This window comes from Notamacropus eugenii, chromosome 6, assembly GCF_028372415.1.
Source record: "Notamacropus eugenii isolate mMacEug1 chromosome 6, mMacEug1.pri_v2, whole genome shotgun sequence".
NCBI classification, from domain to species: domain Eukaryota; kingdom Metazoa; phylum Chordata; class Mammalia; order Diprotodontia; family Macropodidae; genus Notamacropus; species Notamacropus eugenii.
The window spans coordinates 176045984-176069571 of record NC_092877.1 but is presented as its reverse complement, the minus strand read 5'-3'; the positions used below and the strand labels follow the sequence as shown (position 1 = coordinate 176069571).

Sequence of the window (23588 nt, the reverse complement as noted above, 5' to 3'; positions counted from 1 at the left end):
AGTGTTTTATGGCATTCTTAAATATTTATATCTATCTTAGCATGATATCCTCTTACATGAAGGAGTCCTAAAATGTTAGTATTTTGTCCCATTGAAAGTAGTTTGTGTTACTTTATATATACTTTGTATGTTTTAGTGGTGTGCAATTTATAAATCCCCAATAGAATGCAACTTCTTTGAGGGCAGGATTTGTTTTATTTCTATATTTGTTTCTCCAGTACTAACCCAATATCATGCATCTGATAGGCATTTAATAAACATTTGTTTAATTGGTGTGAAGAAAAATGAATTTTTGAAGTGAATACTTAAAAACTTTAGAGAAAAAAGTTTATAAAATACCAAATGATGAGGATTAGATAGAACCCTATGTTATTATAGTCTAAAATGTTTTAAATGCACTAAATTTGAAGAAATTACTACATTTTTTCCTGAGGCATTTAGGTCAAAGAGCTTTTGCAAGTTTACATCATATATGAAGTACCCACACTATTATCTGACAGGGTTAATCCTAATCACATGCCCACTAGAACTGAAAAAAACACAAATATATTGTAAATTGACATTTTGAGGCCAGGAAGCTCTCTGTGTGCCTATCTCTAGTAAACCACATTTTCCTACCACAAATGAAAACTTTAATGTTGCCAGCCAGTCCTCATTCCTTTTTCTGATAAGCTGTTTTTCAAATATGAATGTAGATTAATCCTCTTTTAATAAGCATTAACTCAGACTAGATAATCAGTGTATAAAAATTCCATCAAATCTTTTGGCTGCTTTTGGATGATTCTGTCGAATAATTTATACTTCAGCAGTTTTAAGACCTGTGCATGAAATTGCTTAGAATTTTATAATTTCCTCTCTAATTTTAATTTGTTTATATTGACTCAGTTTCACAAAATCCATAATCCCTAAGAGTAATACACACTAAGTAAACTTTCACCTACTCACAGGTGGAAATATAATTACTTTCAATATTCAGTTGATGTCCTATGCCTGTGCTTTTATAAAGTGGTGACAGTTTAGTAAATATCAGAATCCACATGAAAGATACATGTATTCAAGTGTCTCCTCCCCTTCATACACTTATGCTGCATTAATCTATTCAATGGGTTTATTTATGTATTTATTTATTATATATAATGAAATTTTTTCCTTTGCTTCAAGTCACATCAAACTTTTTTTTTAAAGTCTCTTTTCACATTTCCATGTCTCTAAGAATTACTAAGGTTATTAATTTCTGCACAGGTCCGAAAACTAATATGTAGTACTTAAATTTTCAATAAAGAAACAGCAGCAAGACCCCATCCCCTAGTGGTCTTGGGAAAATGGAAAGAGCCCCCATATTGTATGGGAAGGCAGCGATACCTGTTTTGTTCGAGCTCCCCTTCTCTGTGCCACGTGCAAACCTGCCGTGTATATTTGTATCTGAGGAATTTGAGTAGAGGGTGAACATGAAAAAACAGGATGTTAGTGTATAATGCAGCCTTCAGGTAATCTCTTATCTTTGGGTGGTTATAAAGGATAACATTTTTGGGCCAAATTCTCCTCTCAAGTGATTAAAATGCATAATCATGCACAAGAAACTTGATAGTTGCCTGTGTACCAAAGTTTTAATCAGCTGTCATTCTGCCATATATGGTGCATGTATATGTATCTTTAAAAATAACCACTTTCAAATTTTTATTCAAGTGCTATCTAAAACTGTGTAATTACTATTAAATATGGCAAGATTTTAATCAGCTCCCATTCCACCACATGTGTGCACTTAGATGCATCTTTTCATATACCTGATGTCCAAAAGGAAAATCTCAAAACTAATTTTTAATTTTCATTCAAGTGCAATTAAAAACAATGTATTTTTAAATATAGCTAGGGTTGGGAGGCTAAGTTAAGGAACTTCTGAAGTCTAGTCATCTGACAGGTAGTTACCAGGAAGGTACTGTCATCCCACACATATTTCACTTCTGATTCTAAAAGTGAGAGACAAGAAAGAGAAATGCGTCTGGGTTTCTGAAGACCAAATGAACCCATTTAATTTATTTCCTTACTTAAAACTGTGCTTATCATCATTTACTATAAAAGGAACAAAAATTATAAGTCTTCAGGTGAGCATATAGTGTGAGATATTTTAACCCAATGCCAATAAAAATTTTAATCTATATCTTGTAGAACAAATTGATGTACAAAATAGAGCTTTGAATTCAAATTAAAAAAACAAAAACAAAACTTTAATTAATTAATGTACTGGTCCCACAGTAAAGTTGTTTTCCATCACTAAATTGTGTAATCAGTATAGTAGCAAGATTATATATAGACACACATTCATAAAAGTTCAAAAACTTTAAGTGTTTTTTTCTGAGAAGAGTAATGTCTAAATCTCTTCATAGTACATACTATGGAGAAATGGAAATGTTCACTTAGTTCTGCTCCGTCTAATATTTGGAAGTGATGTACATGTAATTGACTTTGCTTTGATTTCTAAGGCATTTTGTTCCTTAAAAAAATATCTAAAAATAGGACTAGCATTATCAGTTCTGATTTTCTCTATTTGTTGCATACTATGGAAGACAAATCTTTCAGTGTCCCTAGGGTGTATAAATCCTTCAAAGTGAATGGAAGAGTAACATTATATCTAGGACATTGTGAAAAACTTTTTGTTCCTTTGAAAACTACTTTATCTGAATTATATAATGGAAGAAATATGAAAATGTGTGCAAAGAGGAGATGAGTATTTGAGGAGATCATTCTTTTGTGCAAAATAGTTAAAGATCAAAAGTGGATATATATTCCTTACTTTCAAAAAATAGGACTTAGGGAAGTGAATGTGTCTTATGGAAAATTTGAATCCTCCTAAGCAATATGCAAAACTTTTTGGAGAAGGATTAGGATAGAGGAAATAAACTATCCATGAAGCAAGATTTTTTGGGGGGGGAAGGGGAATTTGCCTTTTAAAGTTCTAGGTCTCAAATATTGGAAGAAGTGTCTGAAACTTATTGATCAAGGAAGTTCCTCTTGATTTAGAATTCTTATTTCTAGAATATTTAATCCTGTATTCAGGCATACTATCTTTAAGACAGAAAAAGATTCACAAATACATCCAAGTTAACTCTACAGTTTATCACAAGAGAGGAATTTGACCCTTTTTAAAACAAAACAAAAAAATCCCCTTCCCAAAACAAAGCAAAATTAAAATGGAATAAAATAAACCACCCTATCTGCTATGGTCTCTAGCTTACCAAAAGCATTGGTCTAATAACTGTCAAACTATTTTGATTAAAAGAATTTGAGTTAATGAATGAGTCAACAGATGAATGATATGCCAGTTAAAGATGATGTGAGTCTAAATAACAGCACATTTAAACTTTTCCTTAAATAACTGGTGTATGTTTCATTATTAGTATCACCAGTGAAGATGAGTAAAAGTAAATCTTCCTCAATTTAGTGTTTCTTATTATTAAGTAATTTATAGGAATGTAAAGTCAAATGGATGAAATGGAATATGACTGAAGAAACACATGGATTGATGGACAGTACCTGCAGGGGTGAAGGTGAAGGACTGAACTGCAAAACAAGAAGGCAAACATCATGAGTTACAGATTCTGTCACCAATCACTAACTGGTGGGCACCTCTTTCTTTAAGAATCCCCCATTTCTGATGTGTTACTATAACCAATTTAAACAACAGAGCTTTGTGAGCTAGTCCTTCAGCAGCCAAGGAGAAACAAAATGGCAGGATGATAGTTACACTTTATGGTGTTTGGCTCTAAGTTTAAATGGGTGTTCTATGATACTTATTTTAAATGTCAGAACAAATTCAAACCTAGTAACTATGATCTTTCATTAAATATTTGCTCTTTACAAATGGATATTTGCAATATTTTGTGAATTATTGTGTTGTCAGTGGTGTCATAAAGAATATATTCAACAATGAACCTGTTCCTGAATCTTAATGAATGTTACTGTCTACTCACAAAAAATATGCTATGCCAGTTTACTCACAGATAATAAAATATCTTACTAACATAGTAAAATATTTAGCCTATATTATCAAAAGTTAGAACAGTGAGCTGTGGTGGAAATCCTGGATTCATGAACTCTAATAATAACTTTATCACTTTCTGGGTAACTTTGAACACGTTGTGGATAAAGTTCTGTTTAGTTCTAAAATTTTATAACTTTTTGAATTCATACTAAATCAAATGCACCTATTAAATGTGATCAAATATTTATCTGTCCTGTCAATTGTCATGTGTATATAAATCTATTTTTTCTTCTGCATTTTTAATTGATTATGATGTTCTCAAGGTCCTACAGAAAATAACAGTGGGTATTTTAATAAAAATTTTAATGACCAAGATTATCTGATAACAGCACATTATCTTGAATCCTTCTATACATTTTTACTTTAGGAATCATTTTTAAACAGCCATTTGAATTCCTTCAAAATCCCTCACTCTCCATTTTTAAAGAGGAAAGTAGTTTTACAAATAGATATTTTGGAGGCATTTGGATTAAGTTCGTATTCTCAAATAGGAAATATTTCAGTGATTTATATAACATTTTGAAAACTTTCTTTTAAAGAGAGAAATATGTGTTTCAGGAATTCTCTTTCAAATGTCACCCTCAGAACAAGAGCTCAGGAACATGTTAATGGGTTGTTATCCATGATCTAGTTATTGCTCTGAACAAATGAATCAAAGTAATAGTTAAGCATTCTGTGGTGATGTTTATGATCTGTTTCCAATCTGAGAAAAGTTGTAGTCTCATGATAATGATTTTATGTATGCTGAGTAATGCAATACAACACTATCTGAAGATAGCTTTCCAATAACAGAACAGACAAACCAAGACTATTCATTAATTCTATTCCTAAATAATTCTCTTTTTCATACCTTTATGTTTGGGTATTCTCTGCCAGCATACCATCAATTTGTAATGAGAAATAGCTCCTTACCAGCATAATTGCTGAGTCCCTTTCTCTTCTTTCTGCGCCAGTACAACCAGATGCTGAAACCCATCAGAATTACCCAGCATGCACCTCCAATACCAGCTATAAATGCTGGCTGCTTCACAACATCTGTTATTTGCTCAGTTATGCTGTTATTATTTTCAGTGATGACAACTTCATTACGCCCCCCTTAATGGGAAAAAGAAGAATTAAAGACAAACATTAAAACACCGAATAGATATGTGCAACCATATCCAAGACGATATAGACAATCTCCTAAGATAATTCTTGTTTCTTGTTATGTTAATTTTTTGCTTAAGGCCATAGCAATTTGATAATTGGTACATTTTATGTAATTGACAGCAATATACAATTAAACACATATCAAAATATGTATTAGAACCTTAAAAAAATTAGTAACCTTCAGTGAGGGCACATTATTTCTAAAAGTTTTGAAGGTAAGAAAGAAATACTGAAGAATAAAATTCATCACAGATTAATAATTGTGTAGATATTTCCTCTGTTTCTTTGGTCTGGCACTTTGTGCACATTCACATTTAAAATCTATAGTTATACTTGATATCTTCCTTTTGCATCTGTAGCAGATGCTGAAAAAATGTGAAATCAGACATATTTTGTCTGAAATCAGTCATAGGACAAGCAGTGAAAAGGCAAGAAGTAACAGAGGATCCTATGAGTGGAAGAGGAAGAAGGCTAGTGTCACTAGATCATAAAGCTGAGGGGAATAAAGTACAAAAAGATTGGAAATGTAGAAAACGTTTAGGTTGCAAAAGACTTTAAATGCCAAACAAAAGATTTTATATTTGATCCTGGAGGTTAGAAGCCACTGGAGAATAAAGAGTGTGTGTGTGTGTGTGTGTGTGTGTATGTGTGTGTGTGTGTGTGTGTGTGTGTGTGTGTGTGTGACATAGACTAACATTTTAGGAAAATCTCTTTGGCAGCTGAGTGAAGTCTAGATTGGAGGAAGTCAAATATAGTCAAAGTCTATATTTAAGGTATATAAAGAGATTCTACTTCTCACCACACATTTAAGGCAAGAGCAGACCAATTGATGTTCTGCATTACTCACCAAGGTCAATTTTAGACTTCTCTACCATGCCCTTGCACTGGGGACCTTCATTCTGTACACCCCTTCCCACTTCCTTTTGTGTGTCTTAACATAAGTACCTTGAGGCTGAGGACAAACTTTTTTTGTTGTTTTACTTGAATTCCCAGGGCTTAGCGCAATGATTATTGAGTGAGTAACTGGCAAAGATTTCAAATGAACATGATGATTTCTGAATTAATGAAACCGCTTCAAAGATTCGAATTACTTCATGTTCAAAGGTATTAATAGTAGTTAATATTATATAATGCTTTAAGGTTTGTCAAGCACTTTACGAATATCTCATTTTATCTTCACTACAACCCTGAGAAGTATGTGTCATAAGCATCTCTGAAATAAATATATTCTTTTCCTAGAAACTCTTCACTTACAAACTAAGAAGACAAAATCAGGGTCCCTTAGAATAGATGATGTTAACAGTCAGCCTGTTTTATCTATTTATCTGCAATTATCAAATGTATATGTATCATTAACCCATTATGTATGTACTACAAGAATCATACATACCTAATGCTTTAATTAGATAAACTTTGCATTAGTAGCAAGAATAAAAAACTTACCCCCAAAAGAAACACAATTGTTTGTGAGAAATTACCAGCAAAAGGTACATTTCATATGTATTTAATCTGAGATATATATGTATACATATGTATAACTCAAAGTGTATTCCTGTTTCATATATTTCAGGTGCTTCTGTAACAATGCTGTCAGTTCAACTAATTAGAGCACAGACAAGGGTTGCGTGTGACCTGTAACGCTCCATTGTTCCAGCAGACAAAAATGTAATGAAATAGATTGTCTCCCTCCCATTGGAGCCTAATGGAGAACAAAACTAATTTGTTGAACTCCAAATTAATTAGGTACATTAGATTTGATAATACCTATTACTGTGAAAGTTTGCAGCTGTTCTGTATATTATACCAACTAGATAACATAAGCATGAAAGAACCAAATGATTAGAGAAAAATAACTATATTATTAACCAATATGATTGCAAATATACTTTCTTTTAGTATTCCACCTGAATTCTATTGTCTAGAATCTCTTTATCTTTCTTGTATTCATGTATACAAATGTGCATGATCAAATTTTTGTCTCTATGGAACAAAGAACTATTAAAATATCTTCATATTCTTATGCAAAAATCACTATGAGAAAGCATGACTGGGACCTAAAAGCTTTTCATTGCTTGTAATAACAAGTAACTAGTTATATATTGAAGTATATAATAGTTCAATCAAGGGATTCACTGGTGGCAATGATCAATAAGGAATCTAATTAAAGGAAAAGGGAACATATGGTATGTGAAGTGAAAATTAAAAAGAAAATGAGGATTAGATCTGACTAAATTACTCTTCATCTATTAAATAAAACTTCCAGACAAGTTTATTATAGTAGAAATTTGGGGATTATTAAGGAGATGAATTCTTCCTTCAATAAAACACTGCATCTTTAGAAAAAAAGAAAGAAATTTCCAAAAAACAAGAAGTTTTTATTATCAAAACAGGATCATATTTTTTTCTTTATTTCAAATGTCATAATACTATTTTCTCCACTAATATCTTTGGTAAGACATACCACCATTTTAGTTCATAATGAGAATAAAATTTATGAGACACTTCCAGTTTCTCAGGGAAAAAAAATTAATAAATTCAAAGTCACATTTCCAATACAATGTTAACTTTCTTTAACAGAAATGCCCATTCAAATGAATTTTAGTACTCATAGGTGTGAGTAGAACCTAGTTAAAACATGTCATATAATAATAAGCACTGATAAGGATGCTGCTATAGGAAATTTTATTAGCATACTTATGAAGTGAAAAATTTAAAATGAAAACAAGGGTAAATTACCTCTCATGTACCAGGAACATGGTACAAACTTAAATATACTCCTTAAAGCTAAACTAATTGTCCAACAATATAATAATTCCGTACACTCAAATTCACTGGAACCAGACGTAATTTAGATACATAACATTCTGAATTGTTCAGAGAAATGTCTCAGAGTCAAACTGTTGTGAAAATTGGAAGAAGTAATCCTCTCATGAGACAGGAGCCAAGAAGTCAAGTTGATACAGCATGGCATTGGACAATTGTCCCTCAAGAAATTGAGAAGTGTAAAGTAGAAACTTATGTAAAAAAATGACCAGATAAAAATAGGAAGTTATGTTATAACTGTTTCCAAAGGGAAGCCATCAGTTTCATAGTTCATATTTTATTTAGAAGTAGGACCTTTTGGGGAATTCATTATTTTGAACTCCGTTTTTTAATTACTTAGAAGACTTAGGAAAAAATACACATAAGAAGCTTAATGATATCCAACATTACTAACAAAGATTGACTTGTTATTCATTTGAATTGGCTGTCATCTTTGCCCAAATTCTTTATATGCCTGCTTTATTATGAGTGCTATGAACTAGATTTAATTTTATTGTATAAACATAAATTTCTCTTTGTTTACAAGCATCAAATATCCTGAAATTCTTTAGACTCACGTAGTAGAATACTGAAAGGCCTCCACATGTTTGATAAGTCCACCTATTACTAGGGGATGATAGAATAGAATTTATATGATGTTAAAGACATTAGACAATCATTTTACAATCAGATATTTTCTGCATAATGTCATAAGAGTCAAGATTAGAAGTATCTATGATATATATGCATGTGTAGATATACATATATTTAAATTGTATCAACCTTAGCTAAATAACTTATTTCAGGTAAATTATTTGACATATGCCAGTATTCCTCTCTCTGTCTAATTTATGTTTTAAAAAATCTCAAAATGGTAAAATTATAGAGTTTTCCCTTGGATTAAGAAATTAATTCCATCTGAGAATAGTTAATTAATAACAGGCAAACATGTCAAAGAAAAGTTTTATCATCAACTTTTCTCTTGTTTAAAATCAGGAAATTATTATTTGAAAGAAAGGATTCCATTTCCTGAGAGTATGCAAGCAACACAGTTCCACCTGTTTAACAAATCTTTAGATCTGGAATTAGCAGTAGCAGTAACAGATTTAATTAAACAATAACAGATTAATATTACAATATTAATGTCATAATATTAATATTATAATTACCTTAACAAGACAAAAGGGGAGACAATTTGTAGTTCTAAAAATCTGTCAACATATTCATATTCTAATAGAGAGGTACAGAATGAAGACAGGCCTCCAGAACTCTCACTCAAGGCAATAGGGTTGTGCAATGGGTAGAGCTGAAGTTAGGAAGTTCTGAGTTCAAATGGCACTGCAGGATCTTAATAGCTGTGTAACCTTGAGCAAGTCCCTTAACTTCTATCTGCCTAAATTCCTTCATCTGTAAAATGGGAATAGTAATAGCACCTATTTCCCAGAGTTATTGTGAGAATGAAAATAGTATTGAAGTGCCTTGTAAATCTGAAAGCACTATATAAATCCTAGGCATTGTTATCATTATTAATAACAACAATAGTAAAATTGAGAAGTAATTCCCTCATGGGAAATCCTACTGTTGTTACTGCTGATAATGTTTTTATTAAAATGAATAACTATTTAAATATCATTATTTTAATTATAAAAATATATATTAATATTATCTTTACTTTATTTCACTTTATTATTACTATTATTATGATAATAAAGTTCCCAATGTTTCATTATTTTATGAAAGCTATGCCAGTGGAATGTAGGATGATCTGAGTTCCAAAACTGTTGGAAAGTCTTCAAAACTGTGTCTTCTTTTGTGAAGATCAACTTAGTTAAGTAAAATGAGTTCCTTCACCAGAGGCTAGCCTCTTGGTGATAGACTCTTCAAGTACAGCAAACCATGAAACAAAGAAAAATACACAAAAGGCATTGCAACTGTGTGGCCTCCAATGGTTTCTTGGTGATTGTAACAGTATGGCAGAAATGGGACACCTTGTGCCAAAAACATTAATATAACTGTGGTAGTTTAAATGTGAGATGTTTTTTCTAATTACCAATACCTAATATTATTAGAAGAAATTGGCTCACAACTTAGGTGTCCTCCTAGACTCATCACTATCTCTCACACCCTCCACATCCAATTTGTTGTCAAGGCCTGTTGATTTTACCTTTGCAGTATCTCTCAAATATGTCCCCTTCTATCCTCTCACAATCTTCTAGCATCATCATTTCATACCTGGACTATTGTAATAACTTTCTATGAGTCTGCCTGCCTCAAATCTCTCCTCCTCCAAATCTTAATCCATTTAACCATCAAAGTGATTAACCTAAAACACAGACCTCATTATGTCAGCCCTCTACTCAATAAGCTCCAGTGGCTCTTTATTCTCTCCACAATTATATTTAAAAAATCCTCTCTTTGGCTCCAAAGCCCTTTGTAACCTAGCTGCTTCCTATCTTGCCAGACATACTTTACTTCCTGCCATATAGTCTTTAATCGAGTGACTGGCCTCCTTGCTGTTCTGTGAACAAGGCACTCCATTTCTTATCTCAGGGCACTTTCTCTGGCTATCTCCCATGCCTTGAACATTCTCCATCTTCATCTTCACTTGCTGGTTTTCCTGGCTTCCTTTAAGAGCCACTAAAATTCCATCTTCTTCAGAAAGTCTTTCCTAATGTCTCTTAATTCTAGTGCCTTCTTATCAATTGTGTCCTATTTATCCTGTATATGGCTTGTTTCTACATATTTGTTTGCCTATTGTCTACCTCATTAGATTGTAAACTTCTTGAGGCAGAGACTATCTTTTGCCTGTTTTTGTATACCCAGAGTTTAGTACAGTGCCTGGAACATAGTAGGTACTTAATAAATGTTTATTGATATTACTGTACAACATTCAATCAATTTGGCTACATAATCTGTGTATCTGATATGTTTTAGAAAATAAAACTCATCAAATTAGTTTTGAAAGGAAGTTCCAGCAGATAGTTGGATGAAATTTGAATTTTGGGGTTGTTACTTTAATCATATCCTAAATAATTTCTTGGATAAATCTCATACAAAAGACGCTAGGAGAGGGAAGAGGACTTATTCTATCCAACTAACCAGTTCTATTTCCATATGAAGACCACAGGATGGGTGGGATATTTTCATCCAAGTTAAACTATGGTGTTGACAAGGAAACCTGCTTTTGTTAATTATTGATGACCTCATTTCATTGAATTGATTCAATTTCCTCCAAAGCTCAATCTGAAGTAACAGTGCCAGGAAGTTGGATGCTGATTCTATACTATTTGAATAATAGCCAGTAAGGACATGCTATCTGGCTTTAAATATTTGAAGGACCATCATAAGGGGAAAGTATTAGACATATCTAGTGGAAGTTACAAGTCAGCATACTTGGGATCATTAGACAAAAGGAAGAACTTAATGACTTACATTAATGGTTTGGAATGGCCTGTCCTTTGAGGTAGTGAGCTCACAGGAAGTGATTAAGTTGCATTATTGTAATGGTAATTTAAGGGTTAATGATGGGTGTGGCTGTAGAGGGAAAGAGTTAAAGATCTTTCCTGCCCATTAATAGGCCTCAATACCTTTTGTTACTTTCTGTTGAGACACTGGGTCAGAGGGTCCCACCCTCTTACCTCTGAAAAGTGTAGAAAACCTCTGAGGTGAGGTTTTGTTATGAGACTTACTCACTGAAGTGTTTGTTTGGCCAGATGTCTGTTTCAGCCAGATGGGTAGCTGCTAAGGAGCCCCTAGCTTTGAAAACTCAGATAGTGGTGCTTCTCTTTCTGGTAACTGTGTACGTATGGTCAGATAGTTGGATCTGTCTGTTGATCTGGGGTGTATGTATTGCATATGGTCAGACAGCTGGAAGCCCAGTCTGTTGGTTTTTATTTCTCTGCATTTTCCCTCAAGTTTAGGGTGATGACATTTTCCCCTGAACTAAGTGAATGATATATGTGCTTGATTAAAGTAGATTGTTTTCCCTAAAAAGCTGTTTTCCTTTTAGAAAAGCAGATCTAAAAACCTGTACAGCAGGTTTGCCTGTGTATAGAGTCCTTGCTGTTAGTTAGAATCATCTCTTAAGAGATTATGGGGAGAAAATATTAATTTTGTAGGTTAGGGTGCAGGATGGCCTATAGGGCCTCATCTATTATTTTGAGATAGAGATGACATAGAACATGTACTCACCAATAATGATGGGCTGTGGATCACTTTTCACACCAATTCCTGCACTGGTGCTTGCTGCAACCTCTACCTGATACTGAATACCTGGGAATAATCCACCAATCACCACAGATCGAATAGATGCATCCACAGTTTTGTTGATATGAAAACGAGTTTCATTTCCCAAACACCAGATCTAGAGTGGGTAGAAGAAAAAGAAGAAACCATAATGAAAAGTGCTGCCTTATAAATGAAGACTATTAGGATAGATATTACTTCTTTAAAGTAATAACATACTATTTAATGTTTAAAGATATTTTTGTAATATAAAATAAAAATATAGAAATGTTTTTGTAAATATAAATTTATCCTCTAAAGGAAAATAAAATGAATGCACAAAATAGAAAATAAACTTTATATGTATGTACATGTGTGTGTGTGTGTGTGTGTGTGTGTGTGATATATGTGTAAATATCACAGTGTAGTTTGATCCTAATGGGTAATACCTGGAGTCAGGAAGACTCATTTTCCTGAGTTCAAATCTGGCCACTGACACTTACTAACTGTTTGACCCTGGGCAAGTCACTTAAACCTGTTTATCTCAGGTTCCTTAGCTTTAAAAAATGATTTGGAGAAGAAAATAGCAAACCACTTTAGTAACTTTGCCAAACAAACCAAAAATGGAATCACAAAGTGCCAGATATGACTAAAAAAAATTAAATAACAACCACAACTAAGAGGCACAATGTTATCTTTTTCCTCTGGATATCTTACTACTCACCCACCCCAATAGAAAATGGAATATTATAGTGTAAAATGTGTACAGGTGAAAGATATTTCTTGATTTTTTCTTACTTTAAGCAGAATTTATGGTATCACTCATTATAAATGATAAGATATTCACTTCATCTAAAACTCAACATGTACAAATAAACATCTCTACTGTATTTCATTCAAGAAAATATTTACTTAAATTGTGTAAATATCAAAATTAAAGTTGACTAACAGATATATGCATTTTACATATTTACATATTATAGTATGCATATATATATACATATATATGTCTTTATGGGGATTTATTCACATGAAATTTCTTATATCATGGAAGACAAAGTAACTGTTGAAGATTAACATCATAGTAAAATGAAACTGTCACATCTCAAGGAACATGTTTTAAATTGTGTAATAGCTGATTCTGCGTAATAGTAAATTGTATTAGACAAGTTTCATGATATTTGTGTTTACCTTATGAAGTTATGACCTTAAGAAGCTAACAAAGGGCATAGGTTACCGAAAAATTCAATATAAGGCTGATATTAAGATGATTCACCTTTTCTGGCTTACTTAAAATATAATATCAGAAATGTGTTTTGGGGAATAATTGTGTTTCCAGAAAAATATGAATACAATCTATTACCAAAATATAGTAGGTCCTTAAAAGGAAGCAAGAAACCTCACAATTAGAATGGGTATTCATGAAAGTAATATGTTGATAAGGCTCTATTAAAAATTATAATTTATTGATAGATAATTTAGAGCATATATCTTTATAGGAATATGATAAGCATAAAATCAAAGCAATTAAAAATAGGACTGTCTCAAAAGGGTAAATTGGTTTGAGTTATCTTAAATAAAGGGTTAAGTCTCCTTTGAAAAAGCTAAGCCCTAAGAACTAAGATAAACCTACATAAGCATTACTGTTGCCCTACATAATAACTATAGATTACGTGAATAGATAGATCGATAAGAACTGTGTTTTTCTTTATCATATAATAATAGACAAGATAATTTAGATTGAGACATATATCCTTCTTTAGCATTTAATAATAAATAAGACATATAACTTTGCAGAAATTAAATAATTATAGAACAATAAGACTTTTTATTAAAGAGGCTAAATTCCTGACCAGCCAGAATAAAAGGGGTTCATAAAAAGTTATGCAAGTTCCCCATTCCAGTAAATGTAAGTTAAATAATCTAACATCACTTTCTCCCTGACAGCTGGGAGGATTGGGGTTGACCACTAGTTTAACAAGTCTCAAGCCCGTTCCTTTTCCCAGACCCAGTTACCTTATTTTCTGGGAACCTCTGCAAGCAAGGACTTCTGAGATAGGATTACAAAATTCTAACTAGTCAAGTAACTTGCCTTATCTTAATAGAACTATGTTAAAAAGACGTTTTTGTAACTTTCCATTACTCTTTTTTTAATTATAAAAATCATCTCTGTAAATCACTCTGGATCTCTGACATCTGAGGAATCAGCTGACTTGGTTTAATATGCAAATGCAGGCCTTGCCAATTACATCATACTGTATTCAGACTTTTTTTTGTCTCAGTTTCTTTTTTTATTCAGATAATTAATCTTACAATGTGGGGTGAAATCTGACATAATCCAAAGATCAGATCTTGGTGTTTCAATCCTCACCACTATTTTCTCTTGAGAGACTGTCATGTAAAGTTACACACCACCATGACAAAAAGTGAAATGTAAAGTTTTTACTCTTGAGTCATTTGGATCCAAAGATACTGGAGTGTTTTGTCATTTCTTTCTCCAGCTCATTTTACAGATGAGGAAACTAAAGCAATTAAGGTTCAGTGACTTGCCCAGGATCACATAGGTAGCAAGTATCAGAGGCCAGATCAGATTTGAACTCAGGAAAATGAGTCTTCCTGACTCTAGGTCTGGCACTCTATCCATTGTGCCACCTTGTTGACCCAATGTAAAGTAGTAGGAGTAATAATGGGTTTTCAAATACCAATGTTTATATTTCTTTCTCCTGAATGCATCTTCGCTACATGGAGACAGTGATATTCTTAATGAAATTGGGCATTATCAAAATAAGGAATTCCCTTATTATGAAAATGTTACTTGAAAAGGTATTTCTCCATGTATAACAAAAATAATAATGTAACATTTTGAATTAAATTTCAGTTTTCATCTTAAATTATAAATCCCTGAGCAGAAAATGTCATTAATTCTGCTAAATGTTCTGTGTTAAGCATAATAATGTTGCCACTCCATAAATATTTATTAATAGCTAAAATTATAAGTTTTCAATCATAGGCTTTCAATTTTCACAAGTATTAGTGATATTTGAAACACTCATTTTGTTGTACTCTAATCATGGTACATTTAGAATTTTATTTTTCCCAATTAGCCATATTCACTATACCAAATACAAAAAGCAGTAAAACATGGGGCAAAAACTTTCCACACAAAATCAAAGAAATTCATTGGAAAAATCAGTCAATTGTTTTTTTTTTCCTTTCCAAGCAATATCATTATTGTTTAATATTTTTTCCACTAACAACTGAAATGGCTAATTGAATCTCGATTATGTACCTCTGCAGAGTAAGAAGACCTATGTTCTAATTCCAGCTTTGTCATATTAGTCGGGCAACTTTAGGTCACAATTTCTCTGTTCTGTTTGTCAGGAATATCTTCCTTTACTACTGTATCCCACAAGGATATTCTGAGAATGAATCAAATAAAAACTTGAAGCGGTATTTTATAGGAAAAATATGTAATTACCAAACTGTACAATTTCTGTATCTATATAGAATTTTCTGGAATAAAGTTATCAGTAATTTTTTTTCTTTTGTACTTTGACCATACCTTATATTCCTGGATAATTCCATTTTGATGATCTGGAGGAGGAGGGTCCCAGGAAACACTGATACTTGTACTGTTGTGGTTTCCAACTGTTAGCACTGTGACAGATTGGGGAGGAGCGCTTGGAGCTGCAAAGGAAAAAGAAAAAAAATAAACAACTATCATGAATCCAGCTGTCAAAGCATTACTTTTGCTCAGATAGTGTTAGTGCAAGAAGAAGATCACACACAAAGTTCTGAATATGCACATAGTGCTCAGCAATGGTGATTTTGGAAAATGCAATGATAGCCCTAAAATAAAAGTGGTGGACATGGAAATGTTGAATAAAGGAAACTTTACTATACCTTTCACAGAACTGAGTCATGTGAAAAAGATATTTTCTCCTAGTACTGATGTTAGAAATTAATATTGGAAAAAGTAATTAAAGTTGGTTGATCATTTTTCCCAATTACATATATATAAAGAGAGATTGCCACCTTTGATCTAAAAAGCATGGTGAACTAATGTAGAAAAAATCCTGGATGGAACTAACATGTAAGAAAGGAAGACCTGAATTATATAAAAACAATTTCTTTATAGCTCCCATAAGGTTAGTCATTCCACAAGACAGAGAAAACCTTAAAATCAAATGGCATGCTGAAAACTTCAGGATTTAGACCAGGGGTGGGCAGCCTTGAGGTCACATGTGGCCCTTCAGGTCCTTAAATGTTGCGCTTTGGCCAGTGAAAGGTTTAAGTCATATAGTTAAACCAATGAACAAACATTTGTTAGCAGTATATATTTAGGTATGTTAGGACTGGGATATGGCGTTGGACAAGAGGTGGGAGGTCACCCTTTAGTTGGCAAATGCTCTTTAATGATAGGCATCTTCTAAAGCAAATATACAAATGACACAAAATGCAATATAAACTACTTTGTCATTTAAAAAACACAACAATCCTAAACAAAACAGAAAGCTTCCTAGTGCTTTAAGAACTTTTTTTTAATATAAAAGACATCTGATATATTTATTAGGATAGTAGCTTGATGAATTTATAAACTTTCATGTCTAGTAAGGCAATAGGTCCAAACATTTGAAAAATATAATATGATAGTATATTACATGACAGATATAGCCATACATTCACAGACATATGAGTTAATAGGGTCACAAAACATGCTTTCTGCTTTTCTCCTAGTGAGAATCTCAGAAATTTGGTACCATGTTATAAATTTAACCACTTATTTGGCAGTCCTATAGTTATTAAATACATAACCCTGAAAAATAACATTTTTAAAAGGTATTCTCATTTCCCTTGACACTTGTTTGTAGAGAACACCATATCTGCCTCATGACAGGTCAATTATTACAATGTTCAAGCTTCTTTTTAGGGGTGAGAAGGAACTCAAATCACTACTCATTTTTTCCAAATAAAACCCCACTAGATTCTATTTGCTACCTTCCAAAGGTGAAAGAGGTAGGAGTTGAACAGATACTGAATTGTGATAAATACCTCATCTAGAGGAGAAGTCCAACTAAGGAAAAATCAATTTTTGGAGTAGCCCTCAAATGTAGCATTCCATATTAAATTAAAACTGGATAAAGGATTAGTTTTGTTTCCCCCACCCCAACCTACTTCCCAACCCAGAAAGATTCCTCTTCTTCAAAGGCTAAATGAATCAATGGTTGCTAAAGGTTATCTTATCATTATTCAGGAATATTTATTTTAATTGGATTTCCAAATATTAAAAAAAAAAGACAGCTAATGATTCTTTAAGAGGATGGGGCTCTGGAAATAGTTATACATACATCAATATACTTCAAATCACATATAAAATAATACTATTTCTAAAATTTCTGTCTAACTCATTAAAATTCATTTAAAAAATCTTTTTAAATGTTGGATGAACTATAAGCTATTTAATTAAGAAAGGGGGGATAATCCAGTGATTATTTATTTACAGAAAATCATCTCATTTTATAACAAAATGGCTTACAGAATATTTTCCTATGTGTCATATTCAGGAAGGATAAATGATATGAAAGAAAAATATTTGACTGCCAACCTTGTGTTAGCTGAGGCAACACCAGTTAAAATGTACCTTAATTTATACCAAAATCAATGTCTGCTGTTTCCTTCTGAGTCAGGGGATGTTGGGGAACATATTCCAGAAAGAATTTCTGTAGCTTTGAGGGTGCTTAACCTAGGATCAGGACTCAGTAAAATGGCAGATTGTAGATGGGCACATCTCTCTTTGAGGGATGGAAAGAGGGTAGAGATGATTCTGGCAGAGTCTCTGTAGCAGTAGCAAGAACCTCATTATGGATGCCTGCATGTGCTTTGGAGTTAGCTTTGGCTCCCACTGAGAGCATGAGGGTATGCCAGGAAAACAATGGGGGAGGATTACCTAATGAGCACCTTAAGGATGAACTTCCAAGGAGTTATTCCATAAGGATTTTTACCTTGTGGGAGATATCTGCTCCTGTGGTTTAGGCAGTAAATATATTTGGCATATTTGAAGTGTTGGAGAATTGCATGATTTGGAGAAAATGATTAATCCTTAGTTGCATTTTAACATTCAAATAATAATATAATTCAAGAATCAAAGAGGCAGAGCCAAGATGGCAGAGAAAAGGCAAGGACTTGTCTGAGCTCTCCCCCAAACACCTTTAAATAGTGTCCCAAAACAAATTTTAAAGTGGCCAAACCCCAAAAAGGATGGATGCAGTTTAATAATTTTCCAGTCCAAGACAAGTTAGAAGGTAGGTAGGACAGGTCTGTTACACTAGGGTGGGAGTAGAGCACAGTCTAGTGCAGACTGCACCAGCACAGCACAGAACTTGCCCTAGCAAACCAGGAGCAGGCTTTGGGGGCTATTGAATCAATGGTGGCAGTGGTGGTTTCTGGACCTCTCAGACAACAGATGGACAGGGGATCAGAAAACTAGTAAGAAGGAAATGAAGACAGGACTCTGATACTTTGTCTATAGTGGGACCTGGGTCATGGTGCTAGGTCTCAGTCTCAGGGTGTGGAGGAGCACTAGCACACCAGAACTTGCAGTATCAGGGAAATGTAGACTATGGTCACAATCCCAGGATGGGAAAGAGTGCTTGTAGTAAGTCATAGCCCATTGCACAGTCCAGGAGATCTCTCTAGATCATACCATCTAGGAAGAATTGAAAACTTACAGATCCTCAGAATTATCTTTGAAAACAGCTGCAAAAAAGACCCTGAAGCTGGGACAGTGCCTCCTCCTCTCTGGAAGAATAGCCTCATTTTAGCACAGAGTTAAAAGTTAAGAAATAGGGTGGAAAATGAGCAAACAGCAGAAAAAGATCCTGACTCTAGAAAGTTACTATGGTGACAAGGAAGATCAAAACGCAAGCTCAGAAGAAAACAACAAGGTCAAAATTCCTACATCCAAGGTCTTAAAGAAAAATATGAATTTGTTGCAAATCATGGAAGAGGTCAAGAAGGATATTAAACATTTTACAAAGGTGTTTCTCATTTCCCTTGACACTTTTTTTTTGTAGCATGCCTGTCTCATGACAGGACAGCTATTACAATGCTCAAGCTTCTTTTTAGGGGGTGAGAAGGAGCTCAAATTGCTGCTCATTTTTCCCAGATATAATTCCACTGGATTCTGTTACCTACAAAAGGAAAAAGATTTACATGGACATGTGTTTTGCATGACTACACATGTATAACCTATGCCAAACTGCGTGCCTTCTCAATGGAGGGAGGGAGGTGAAAGAGGGTAGGAAAGAATTTGGATCTCAAAATTTGAAAGAAACAGAATATTAAAATTGCTTTTACATGTAGATTGGGAGAAAATAAAACATCAATGTTTTAAAACATTTTTTAAAATTATTAAAAAATCATTCATAGGTATAACCACAGACATAACTCTGATCGGTGATGCTGTGTCAGTCTCAAATGAGGTATAAAAAAGGATCACTTAAGCCAGCCCAGGGTGTTTGCCTCTGTCATGGAGGATGTTTAACACTTCACAAATGGAAGATGGTATTCCTAGAGATGGTGAAGTTTTCCAGATGTTCCTATTTGTGAATGAAATTTGTGGATTACAAGCTTCAGATTGCTACAAGTACTCCTTAATGAAATGCATAACCAAATAATAAATACAAGGAAATCCAAATGGATGAAGACTGTGCTATGACATATGGCTGGATATCAGTTGGCTGAGTTAGTTCATTAGTCCATTTAGAATGGATAGGCGCTCCAGTTCTTCAGAGAATCAAAGAATTGAAAAGGAAGAAGAGAGTGGGTAGAGTTGCATTTGAGAAATTAAAATGATCCAGAATTCCTCTTCAGCAAAATATCCCCTCTTAAAGCACCTATATTCTTTCAGGAGTGATATAAGGATGTGAATAGGAGTTCACCACAGTCTCTTAAGAATCAAAACTATAGATGAATCAAAGGGTATTGGTACTGCATGTTACCATTGATACCTTGGTAAGCAAGAAATCCCATAAAAGATATGTCCAGGGAATGTGTGATTGGATAAGGAAAACAACAAGGGATGACAAGTATACAAACTGGGCACTGCTCTGTTTCCCCACAAGATTTAGAGGAAAGCCTCTAATACATTTGGAAGATCTTGTATGGTGGATGTATAGAGAAACAACATAAAAGAAGACTTCACTAGATCCAAGAGCTACAATAAGATGACAGACCCATTTACGCATTAAAGTATTAAGTGAGACACTGTATTGGGAGAGGTAAAAAACTAAGTGAGGATAAGTGGACAAACTACTCTCAGACCAAGTTAGAAAAATGTGCCAAAGGCTAGTCGAATAGAAAAACAAGGAAGAGAGGACAGTGTGGTTATTTCTAGTTGAGGAATTCTGGAGCCTTCATGGAAGAGTTGGCACCTAAGTTGGCCCCTAGCTTAGCAGCAGGACTGGATGGATCAATGGATTAATATGGACCAACCATAAGACCAGAAAAAATTGCAGGAATTGCGAATGATGTGTTCATACCTGTGACTAGGAGGATTATTTTGGCAATCCTATGGAGGATGGATTAGAAAGGGGAGAGAAAGGAGAAAGAAAATCAGTTTGGAACTGTAAGGGAAAATAAAGGAAGTAAAAAGAAGGAGACAGATTTAAGACATTTTGTGGAAATAAGATATGGGAGTGAGGAAGATGGAAGGGACAAAAATGACATGGAGAGATAAAAATGACTGGGAGAATAAATAGTAGTGCCAGGCATTAAATGAAGAAATCCAGAAGATGATACAGGTTTTGATGGGAAGATGAGCTGTTTTTAGCATAATAAATCTGAGGCTGCCACTGTAGATTTGGGAGTGTTTTGCATAGAAGTAATAATTGAAGCTATGGAAGTCTGAAATTGGAGAGAGAGAGACAGACAGACAGACAGACAGACAGAGACAGAGATGCTTGAGGACAGAACCTTACTAGATTCCCGTAATTAGCAATGGTGATTGAGAAAGATCAGTTAGGAGAATATAAAGAGTGATCATAAAAGTCAAGAAATAAGAAAGGATAAAATTGAGAATTGTCAACAGATTTAAGTGCTATAGAGGATTGTCAATAAGGACAGTGGATAAAAGGTCACTGGATTTGGCAACTAAGACTTTATGATATCTTTGGAGCAAACAATTTGTGAGTGATAAGGCTAGAAATCATATAGCAGATTGAGGAGAAAGTAAATGTAAGAAAATGTGTGGGTGTGTTTGTCCTTCATTGCAGAAGAAGACCATGCCATCAGAGAAATAATAACATGACTTGCATTTGACTTTGTTCTGAGTGAGGGAGGGCTGTGCAGATCACCAGCCTCAGTTCTCCTCCAGAGCCCTCTGAATCCAGTGACTAGATATTCATCAGGATGACTGGAGATAACCCAGGATGAGGCAATTTTGGTTAAGTGACTTGCCCAAGGTCACACAGCTAGTGAGTGTCAAGTGTCTGAGGTGAGATTTGAACTCAGATCTTCCTGACTCCTACACTGGTGCTTTATCCACTGCACCACTTATCTGCCCCTAAATGTAAGGAAATAGAGGCAGCGAGCAGGGCATATTCTTTATGTTTAAATTTAAGGAATACAGAAATAGAATGACGAGGTAGTATCAGGGTCAACATTTTTCTCAAAGTCTTATGTCCTCTTTAAAATAAAATGAGTAAATGATCACATCAAAAATTAATTTATAACAGAAGTGGAAAAAATCATTCAGTGGGAGAAAACAAGGCTAATACTAAATTCCAGCTAAATAACTTCAGCCTAACAAGCTTGTAACGAATGCTTAATTTCTAAGAACAAGAAAAAAAAATCAAACTTCCGGAAAACTAACCTTTACTGAGCAAATTTTTCACAGGTTATTATTACAACGTGATCTTCATTTCCCAAAGCAAATGAAGGACAGAGGAATTTAAATATTCTTTCTTTTAAGTTGACATTTTCTGCTTTGGCAACCATAGCCTAGCCCTAAGTATAGATGACTAAAAAGTAATTTAAAAAACAAAAATTGACTTTATTATGATCTTAGTAAGATTTTACAGCAAATTTCAATACTGACCTTCCTCAGTAGTACGGGCTGACTTTGATTCACTGTCCATTCCTTGAAACTCATTAAAATACGGCCGAACTTTAATTTCATAAGTCACTCCTTTTTTTAGATTAACTAGAACAGCACTGCGTTCTGTAGGCACTTTAGCATCTAAGTTTTGCCATGTTGATGGAGACTGGAGGCCTGATGTCTGGCGATACAAGACTCGATAGCCTTGTATAAATTGTGGCTGACGATCAACCTAAATATACAGAAAACAGCATTAAATGGAAATCAGTTATATCTGTGTGACCTAGGAAAGAAATTTAACCTATTTCTGTGACTTAGTTTCCTCCCTGGAAAAATGAAAGGGTTGAACTTTATGTCTTTTCCAGTTGTGAATCTATTTGTAGCAGTGAGGTTGGCTATCCCATGCATCATAAGTAATGTGCAATAATGAGCAATTTTGTTATTTGAAATTGAAGAGGAAAAGAAAAAAGCCGGATTTTATAGTTGTTTGGTTTCTTCCTCCGACACACATTTATTTATTTTATTTTTAAATTATGGAATAAAAGATTTGTTTTCAATGAAGGCATAAAGAACACTCTCCACATACGAGGAATTTAACATGGTTACTGAATTGATTGTGTATTCTATATTTATTTTTTTAAAAAAAAGTTCTCCTGACTTTCAGCACCATGCCACCATGGATATCTTTCTTCCTTTCCCACCCTCCTTCACCTTTCTTTTAAATGCTGCCCATACCCTATTAGGATATAAGCAACTTGAGGACAGAGCCTATGCTTTTGTTTGCATTTGTTTGTATCCTCTGTTTGTTTGGATTCCCAGCAGAGCACAGTGCCTGAGGCATAGTAAACACTTAATAAATGCTTGTTTACTTGTCCTGAAAAACAATTTTATGGAACTTTGATTAACCATACTAATTAAATGTTACTGTGACACAGATAATTGAATGTAACACATTCATACAATTGAAGTATCCTGGATGATTTTTCTCCTCCAGCAGATTTAGTTTTCTAATGGCAAATTTGGTCATCTTTAAATAGACCCAGAGAAAGTGAGATAAAAAGTATGAAAGTGAAAAACTTTTGCAGTTTTAAAAATATATGAGACAAACAATGTGCAGAGAGTAAATTCAATCTGTTTAATTAAGTTTAATAAACATTTCTTTTATCTAATATATTCAAGGCAATTATTACATGGGAAGAATGATGTATTTGTCATCAGATGAACCAGGTTCATGCTACTTATAAGTGTGACCTTAGCAAGACTTCTAATTTTTTCTGT

The 23588-nt window shown here is 33.7% G+C and overlaps 1 protein-coding gene across 15 annotated transcripts in view; it reads right to left on the bottom strand.

Annotated features, from left to right (window-relative positions):
* ROBO2 (roundabout guidance receptor 2) overlaps positions 1-23588 on the bottom strand; it is an 820467-nt gene that overhangs the window by 155721 nt on the left and 641158 nt on the right. For 9 of the 15 annotated variants that reach the window (XM_072621616.1, XM_072621613.1, XM_072621611.1 and 6 more), the window contains exons 15-20: positions 22311-22542; positions 15777-15901; positions 12182-12353; positions 4952-5134; positions 3532-3558; positions 1363-1422 (exon numbers count right to left, since the gene is read on the bottom strand). In XM_072621616.1, coding sequence (XP_072477717.1) covers positions 1363-1422; positions 3532-3558; positions 4952-5134; positions 12182-12353; positions 15777-15901; positions 22311-22542 — 799 coding nt within the window. The remainder of the gene's footprint in view (positions 1-1362; positions 1423-3531; positions 3559-4951; positions 5135-12181; positions 12354-15776; positions 15902-22310; positions 22543-23588) is intronic. The other 6 variants (XM_072621614.1, XM_072621618.1, XM_072621620.1 and 3 more) reach the window with 2 other exon arrangements.